General features: G+C 34.3%; 1 protein-coding gene across 1 annotated transcript; it reads right to left on the bottom strand.

The window, feature by feature from the left end:
- Positions 1–6,679: 6,679 nt before the first annotated feature.
- LOC129272381 (uncharacterized) lies at positions 6,680–9,328 on the bottom strand. The gene is made up of 4 exons (XM_064095840.1): positions 9,233–9,328; positions 8,658–8,721; positions 7,640–7,930; positions 6,680–7,087 (listed from the first exon to the last, which is right to left on the bottom strand). The coding sequence occupies exons 1-4, from the start codon at positions 9,242–9,244 to the stop codon at positions 6,960–6,962; spliced, it is 495 nt and encodes a 164-aa protein (XP_063951910.1). The 5' UTR covers positions 9,245–9,328; the 3' UTR covers positions 6,680–6,959.

Consider the following 9,328-nt stretch of genomic DNA (forward strand, 5'->3'; position numbering starts at 1 on the left):
GACTCCACCGTCTCATATCGTCATTTATATCACGCAAAACAGGCCAGAAATATAATCCGTTGCAAAATATGAAATCGAGAAATATGGAACTGTCTCTTCTTACTCCCATTCGACACGTTTCATTACTGTTTTGTTCAAACTATGATTCATTCGAAATTGTATGACTCAAATATTGTGAGAACCCTGGTAATTAAGCATGTAATAATAGCCTTGTTGTAATGACGATGATGATGGCGATGATGATGATGATGATGATGATGGTGATGATGATGGTGATGTTGATGGTGATGTTGATGATGATGATGATAATGGTGATGATGATGATGATGATGATGATGATGATGATGATTATGATGATGACGATGATGTTGGTGATGATGATGATGATGATGATGATGGTGATGATGATGGGGAGGTTGATGATGATGATGATGATGATGATAATGATGATGGTGATGAAGATGATGATGATAATGATGATGATGATGATAATGATGATGACGCACTCTTAAAAAGGTTGGGTAAAATAGGCCAATTATTTACGACCACTGGGCAACATAGTGTCCTCACAACCATTGTTTAAAATCTGTCCAAATTGGATAATATAAACTAATAATTGGGTAAAAAATTTGCTCACTTTGATAATAATTGCCCAGAAATAAATATATGTTTTTAACCAGCATACATTACCTAACACAGTGAACAGTATGTTGCCCAACATTTTAGGTGTGTGATAGTGATTAGAGAAACATAATTTTATACTTTAGTTATACCGATAAATTAAAATGACATCCTGCTTTATAGCTAGCATAGACTGGAGGAATGTTATACACAGTAGTATAAAACATTGATAATTTGCCAGGTCTGCTCAAGCATTTGCATACATGAAAGGGTAAACTCCGAGATCATTATTAATAAGTAATATTGTTATGATTATTATTATTATTACGATTATTATCATTATTATCATTATTACTTCTTTATTTGATTATTATTATTGTTAATACTTTTATTATTATTATCATTTTTATTATTTGTATTACTACTATTATCATTGCTTTAATCATTATTATTATTATTTGTCGATTTTGTTATTGTTAATGTAATCATCATCATTAAGTATAACAATCTTTATAGGTGCTGGTAATGATCAATATTTATGATATTTATGATTTACTTATACTTAAAAATCTTATCTATTTATGTTCTGAGATCGTACGTTTACAACAATTACCCAATTTACAACATGTTCTTTCGCAAAACCAAACCAGAAATCCCACGATTATGCTACACAGAACATTAGTCCATGAACGCTTGTGCAGCTTTTGTAAAAATCAATGATAACTGCAGGTCCACTAATGAAGAAAAAAATGTATGGCAATGATTCAACAAAGAGAAAACTATTCTTGTGTCATTAAATATTTGCTGGATATCAAAAGAAAAGAATGTCTATTAAAGAAATAAGAATAGAAAGATCTACACAGTGGGAAAGCCATTTCCTCTGATTGTTCCACTCTGCCTGAGAAAAGCTCAATAAAAACAAATTTGCATCAATTGGCACACTAAATCTGATAAAAACTTCCGACTCCGACATATATGATTACAGATAACATATTCAATTCATAGTTTCCCGGGGAAAAAATAAGACTTTGAGTGTGTGTCATGAGAATTAAAGTTTCATATCGCAAAGTGAAATCATATATCGCCTTTTGTTATTAGGCTATCAAATGAGTAGAAGTCTTTAACTCAATAGGAGATGAATTTATATCTTTATGTGATTGTGATTAAGCAGAAGTTTGTTGTTTCTAATCACGTCGAAAATAATAAAAATTGGATGGATGACAAAGTGAAATTTAAAAAGAGGGGCAAACTGTTTCTGTTTTATATCTCATGTCATGGGTGATATTGAGAAGATGTTAAAGTAATTTCAGTTAAAATTCGTATTTTATGTAAATATTGCCAAGTTTGAGTTATACAGCTAAAAGTGTGTCGTCATTTTGCAAACTGGCTAAAATGATTTTTACTTTTACATTTGGTTGGTTTAATAATTTATTAATGATTTACACAGATGAATGAACAGTTTGCCTTATCTTTTCCTTATTTTTTTTTGTTTTGTTATGTTATAATACTTCACCAAAGTAGAGGAATTCATTACGAGAATGCGGATGCGTGATTGAACCCCAGACATGACAAATGGGTGTAATTGGGGGTGGGGCATGTAATCATTTTGTGGATCCAGGGGCACATTTTTATTTTTGCTTGTCAATTTTTTTTTCGTAGACGAAATGACCTAAATTTAGGGTGAAATTTTTTTTTTGCTTGTCGAAATTTCCTCGGGAAAATTTGCGTGCCCCCCCCCCCCCCCTTTGAAATTATTGGATCCGCCCCTGCATGTAATCATATGATTGAATAAGATACATTTGTATATAGGCATGTAACCGAGATCCTGTCCAGTGTATCATTCTAGGGTCGTAATAGCTGGACAAACATTGCCCTTCCCAATCATTCGAGATGAAAAGATTAACATTCGAGACATGACACAAATTACATTTCGTGTCAAAAAGGATTTCGTATCAATTAATACGTATGCCAGGAGGAATTAGTGTTCGAAATTCAAAGCAACGTGTCTGATAACAGGCAAGATTATAGGTTGGTATTCACTATCTTCTTAAAATGGTTAAAGAAATCTATCCAAACTTTACCCGGCGATCATTATCCACCTGGAAAAAGGAAAGGGCGGGTCTCCGGAGGGAGAATAGGTAAAATGTATTTAAACTGTATTAATTCATTTCTTGAAATTCATTTGTAGGTCCTTTAAAATCTTTCGAGGTCCAAAGCACAAAAGACACACGAACAAATTCAATGTATAAGCATGAACTCGGTTCTCCTACGGGTAGTATGGTATTTACCGTGCCATATTTTCCTGAATAAAAACGAATTCATAAAAATAAAAAATAATAAAATAAAATGAGTGAGAAAGGGAGAGAGAGAAAGAAATAAATATATTCTGGTTATTCCAGTACTTTTCAAACGACCTATTAAAATGAAATAAATATATTTTGTAGAATAACGAGTAGCATAAATTGTCCATGTTGATGAATTCATCAGAAATGAAAGTAGATCAATGTTATCAGCAGATGTATTCCGTCTAAATTTTGAGAAGCACTACAAACTGCGAGGGACGATTAAAGGTGACAGGACAGATCAGGCCCTGATTTTTCAACAATTCAAGTGCCCGATTAAAAGAAAATCCATTATAATTATCAAATAATGAGCAAGCTTGACAAAATAATCATTAAAATTGTCTGGGTTTGATTACTGAATTTAATTCACAATTATTAGTAGTCCAAACATGGGAAAGTGTGTGTGCTGCGCTTTGTGACCGAAAGGAAACTAAATGATTATTGGATTGGATCAGATGAAGCATGAGAACAGAACCTCATAAACACTAAAAATATACAGCGAAAACAGATTTTCTGACGTCATTCGCTTTCATAATTCGGTCATTGACTTAGATCAAGGCTTAATTAACACCATGATAGACCTTAGCCTCCATTTTTAAGGTGGAAATAAGCTGTTTCAGTATACATGCGTACATTGTTTGTATTGCATTTAATGCAAGGTTAATACTGTCTGTTCTTAATATTCTTTAACCTAGTAGAAGGTTTTAACCGACTCTGATCTACTGAGAAATAGGCGTAATAATTGCTGAGAATTTTGTCCCCCTTTTCCTTTTCCCTCTATCTACCTTCCGTAACACAACCTTTTCCTGCATTTTCCAGCTCATCCGTATTCTCACACACACACACACCCTCACCCACGCACGTGACTTGTACACACTCTCCTCCCCTCTCGTCATTCCTCTTTTCAACTTCTTCTGCTCTGTAATACAATTTCTCCTTATACGACTCTCCTGATACAGAGTTTTATTTCCCCTCAAATGTTGTTCTACTGATGTGAGGATGAGTGTATTGGTGAAGATGAGGGTGTGCGGAAGGGAGAGAGTGCGTTGGACTGTTTGTTTGAAATGATATTTTAGAGGATTTCGAACTATAAAACATGGATCATTATCATTATTATTGTTGTTGCAAATATTATTATTAGTATTATTATTATTAGTAGTAGTAGTAGTAGTAGTAGTAGTAGTAGTAGTAGTAGTAGTAGTAGTAGTAGTAGTAGTAGTAGTAGTAGTAGTAGTAGTGGTGGTGGTATTGTATATATCAACGGAGATCATACTGAGATAACTTTACATTTGATATCAACTGCATATTCTAGTAAATAACTAAATGTAGATTTTCTCAGTTCTGCTACCACATGTATATCATTATTATGTATATAGTATCCGTTATAATTGAAACTTCAGAAAAGCAGATTGAGGAAGTTTGAACATAGGACATGTAAAATTCCTTTATTAGTAAATGAATTTCTCCTTACCTAATGATATTATATTATATAGCCTTATAGAGGGGGAGTAAAACTTCCCTCATTACTTATTTGCGATCTGCAATAAGTCGAAGCTGAATTCATGATGTGATCTTAGATACTTGGTACACGAGACGCCGCTGTGCTATTGCACCAAGAACAGAATACGTGATTGAGTTACACGCGATTAACACGGATTATCTCTGGTTTATGGAGATTTCCGTTTCCATGGTGCTAATCTTGATGAAGGACAGGTAGATAGTCGTCTCTTATTCGTTGCATATTAGACAGGTGGGCGTGTCAGTCTACACATTAGCGAGTACGGCTGATAGCTGAGAATCCAATTCATGTTTGCTCTAAATTTCTATACGAACATTTTATTAAATTAATAACATTGTTTGGCGTTCATTCTTTCATTGTAGGACCATGGGGGCTAGATATGGCGTTTCGGGAAAATTAACGAGCAGCGAGCAAAAAAATTGACATTTTTATCTAAAAATAAAATTTTGTGATAATTGTGTTATATAATATTATCTCTTTCCTTTTCTTTCCTATTCTCTTTTTTTCTTAGAGATTTTTTTTTTGGGGGACCCTCAAGACCCCCCCCCCCCCTTCTGTACGCCAATGCATTCAAGTAAATCTCTTTGAATTTTTATCGTTGCTACCTGCAGGAATAGCTGCTGTTTCTAAACCTGTTGGTAAGCTGACGTAAGTGGCAGCAAACAGACACGATGAAATGGCGAGATTTAATTTGGTGAAAGAGAGGTGATAAATGAACTACAATATTTGTGGAGGGGTAATTATTATTTCAGCATTTCAACATTTTCCGTTTGGTAGTGATCACTTTTAATCATTACTTTTCATGGATAACATTTTGACTTCAAATGGCTTCGACAAAAGCAAAAAGAAAAAAAATGCATAATTTGGCGAAGGTCCATCAAATAGGAAAAGAGTTGTCAATTCATTTTCGAATATTCAATTCAATTCAATTCAATTCATTTATTTGACATCCTTTAAAAACATATGTACAAGTATACAACAACAAAGGAGTACAATAATTTAAATCACAGTATAAGCGATAAAAAATTGTCAAAATATAAAAGAAATGAAAATAAAATATTCATATTCATGATTAATTGCACAAAGGGGAATACACTATAAACATTATTCATGATGACCTCCATTGATATAAATAAGATTTATTGAGAATGTATAATGAGAAATCCATTGCCAAAATTATTTACGCATAGCGTTGATGCATCTTATCTCAGGAAATGCACAAGAGATATGATTTAGAATTGAAAAATAGATCATACTAAACCAAACTGCCAACTTATTCCACATTAGTCAACGGTTTGTTCTATTTTCACAAGTGGAAAGGGGAAATAAAGAGGCTTCATCAAGAGGGGCCCACTCTACATACTAAACCATGTTAGCAATCAGACATGTCTTGATGTTTTTAATATCACGTTTTGAAATTATCTTATGAATCATTTACCCCTCTTTCTTTTTCTCATTTTGACCTGATTAGTTTATCCCTCACGAATGAATTTAGCCATTTGTCGCCCTAACTTTCTTCCACCCTTCTCTCTTTCTAGAAAAGAAAATACATTACATTCACTTATCTATCTTAACCCATTTGCAATTTCCTTGTTGTCTTTATTTTCTTCTGTTTCATTTCGTATTTCTTTGTTTCAATCAAACCATCGAGAAATGATGCAACTACTGTTCGTATATGCCTATGATTGGTGTGTGTGTGTGTAGGGGGGGGGGGGGGACGCTGTCATTACTAAGAGGGCACCATGCTCATATCTCTCTCTGTCAAGTAGCTCCATGCCCATAACAAAATTCCACTCATGAGGTAGGCCTTAGCAAAAAAGGTTATCAAAATCAAGGAAAGGTGTATATTTTCAACCCTCTTTGGGCTATCGGTGCATTCTTTTTTCCTTCTCTCTGTGCTCTCTCTCTCTCCCTCCCCCTCTCTCTCTTGCCTTCTCTCCCCTACACACCCACATACACACATATCCTAACCTGCATTTTTTTTTATTTAGCACTTCAATTTGTTTTCCTTAGCTCTTCATAACATGTATCTATTGCTTGTTAACTCTCATTTCTTCAGTCTCTTTCATCCCTTTCTTTCTTCCACCCTAGGTTTCTGCATGTGCCATGCTTCAACGAAAACCAGTGCGGCGTCTATCACATTCTTTTGTAACAAACGAAATGACCATAAAATAAAACGTATACATTTCCATTTTTTAAACTTGGTAACCTTTTAATGCCGATTTCGTTCAAAACCAAAATATACAAAAATACATCATTTTCAAACACTAATTATATGAACATTGCGAATAAGAGTATCCAAGCAAATAATGCTCTACTGCAGTATCTTATAAAACACCAAAAATGAAAACAATATTGTTAAATAAACTATGAACGTAAAGAATTCGCACACAAATGCACGCAAGACATTTGCCAGTCAGGATCTTGCTATTCAAAGACGATACATCCCGGAAAGATTGATGAGGGAATAAGTGGCTCTACTGGAAGGCTTTAGCCCGTCCGGCTGGAGTGGGGAACTCGATCTCTGGTCTCTCTGCCCCCTCGGTGGCAGGCTCCGTTGTAGTGGTGGGTGCTGTCGTTGCCATTGATTGTTGTTTCCTGAGTTCTGCAACATTTAAAGGGAGAACAAACAAAGCATTGGAAACTCGGCGTAGATGTACAAATTAGATTAAATTTTAAGTAATAGCTTATTTCTTCTGTATTGGGAGATGATGATAGAATCCTCATTGACATTAGCTTCCTTTGTATTTTCATGCACTGATCGATTTTTTTTTAAACTGAGAAATCGTACTTTCATTTTGTCAAACTCAATGTTCATTTTGTTGAAACATAATTTAAACTTTAGAATCTTTCAATTGAATGAGACGGTATAATTTTATTTCATGTGTTATCATTATCATCATTAATATTATTGCTATTATCATTATTATCATTATCACCATCAGCAACAACATCATCAAACTTACTAGCATTATTATACTTAGAATTTCTATCATTGTTTTATTGTTGTTATTATTGTTAGAATTAGTTATATATTTTAGTATTATTGTTTCCTTTTTAAAGAGTTCATTAATATGATTATGGCCATGTTTTTGTTTTCATTTTTGTTCCGGATTTAAAAATAATAAAATATGAAACTGAAAAATAGAACACTCACTGGAGCAGAAATCGACGACCTGAGGTTCATATTCACTGCAAACCAGCTCCATAGCTGCACAGTCTCCTTTTACAATCTCTATTTTGGAATCTTTCATGTAGCAAATGCCGCCACCATTCGCCATGTCGAGGTAGTCTTCAACGATGTCACCGTTGTAACCTGCCATCTCAAACTGTTCGGCGTAGTCGTGGACGTGGTCGATGACCTCGGAGTCGCAACGGTAACCTTCGCCTTGTTTCTTCTCCATGTATCCAGGACAAGACTTGATGAGATGCTCGTTGACACTCAATTCTAAAAGGAAAGATATGGTTCGTGATGTTCATTGTGTTATTGTAGGAGAATATAAAGACATGAATAGGGAATATTTACCAGGGGCCCGTTGCAGAAAGAGTTGCAATCAATCGCAACTCTAAAAATCATGCGCAACTTGATTTTCAACCAATTAACAGCGCGCATTTGGGACTTGCGATTGATTTTTTGGGTTTGCGTTTAATGCAACTCTTTCTGCAACAGGCCCCAGAAAAGGTAAGACAATAATAAAGGAGTGGTGGGTTAAAGTAGGATAAGTAGTAGTAGTGTAAGCAGTAATAAAATCAAATCATTGAATATGTATTCCTTAATTATAAATAGATCTCATGCATCGAATGTATGCTAGCAACAAGATCCGGCACTCACATCACCTACAGTTTATGCATTATCTTAAAGAAAGCCAATTTTGATTGTATCATGAGTGAATTACAGTAATTTATGGATGTATGGATCATAAATATTCTCTTTTCAAGCTATTCAACGTCTTTATTTGCACAGATACTATTTGTTAGATTCTCATCTACTGAATTCAGAAAAAAAATCGGTGGAGTGTTTTTTTTTTTTACAAATGTTTAATGATTTTTTTAGATATCTTATGTAATTAGTTTTCGTCTTTTTTCGATAAGCTCATCTGCGGCATCCTCGCACGTGATAAACGTTTATGACACGAAACGGGGGGGGGGGTTCCGCCCCTTGTTAATATACTTACTGAAGGCTTCTGAGAGGCCAATACATGATACTGACAGAAGACACAGTGAGATGACCAGCTTCATCTGAATAGGGTAAAGAAATGAAAAATACCATCTATAAAGGTAGAACTAACGGATGTTTTGAACATGAATAATCCAAATTCCCCCCCCCCCCCGTACATGACGAAAGTATAATACATGATTGAATGTATTCCAATAAAGGTTGTGTATAACACTGTCATCAAGGGTGGGTGGACGGAGTATTCAAGTATTATGAATCTATTGAATTATAATCACTTGAATTCATTGAAGTATCATGTTTGATGTAAGCTGCCAGGGGCTGAAAAATTTCATTTCATTTATATCTAGCAAAGTAATTACATTTTGTACGTCAAAACATTATGAAACAAGATTAAAGAAATGGAACAATTCAAACAAGATTTACCGATTTGAAATTACAAAAAACGTGGAAGGAACTGTCCAAAGTGCGAGTCAAGAATAATCTTTTATGAAAAATATAAATAGCTAAATATTCCATGGTAAAAAGAACTAACAAAGAAAATAAAGAAATGATTATATAACTTCCTGTATTTACCGTTGTTGCCATGTTGATGATAGTCTCTAGCTACTTTGACGCAGATCCTCACTTTCTTATTTTAAGGTTCCTTAGTATTTTGTCGTCTTCAGTGGA

This window comes from Lytechinus pictus, chromosome 2 (genome assembly GCF_037042905.1).
Source record: "Lytechinus pictus isolate F3 Inbred chromosome 2, Lp3.0, whole genome shotgun sequence".
Classification (NCBI taxonomy): domain Eukaryota; kingdom Metazoa; phylum Echinodermata; class Echinoidea; order Temnopleuroida; family Toxopneustidae; genus Lytechinus; species Lytechinus pictus.

Bases quoted from the DNA above. Each gene is read 5' to 3' on its own strand.
- LOC129272381 (XM_064095840.1), bottom strand. The intron at 7,931-8,657 runs GTAAGTATATTA...CTTTCCTTTTAG, and splicing joins TGGCCTCTCAGAAGCCTTCA to AATTGAGTGTCAACGAGCAT. The intron at 7,088-7,639 runs GTGAGTGTTCTA...TAAATGTTGCAG, and splicing joins GGTCGTCGATTTCTGCTCCA to AACTCAGGAAACAACAATCA.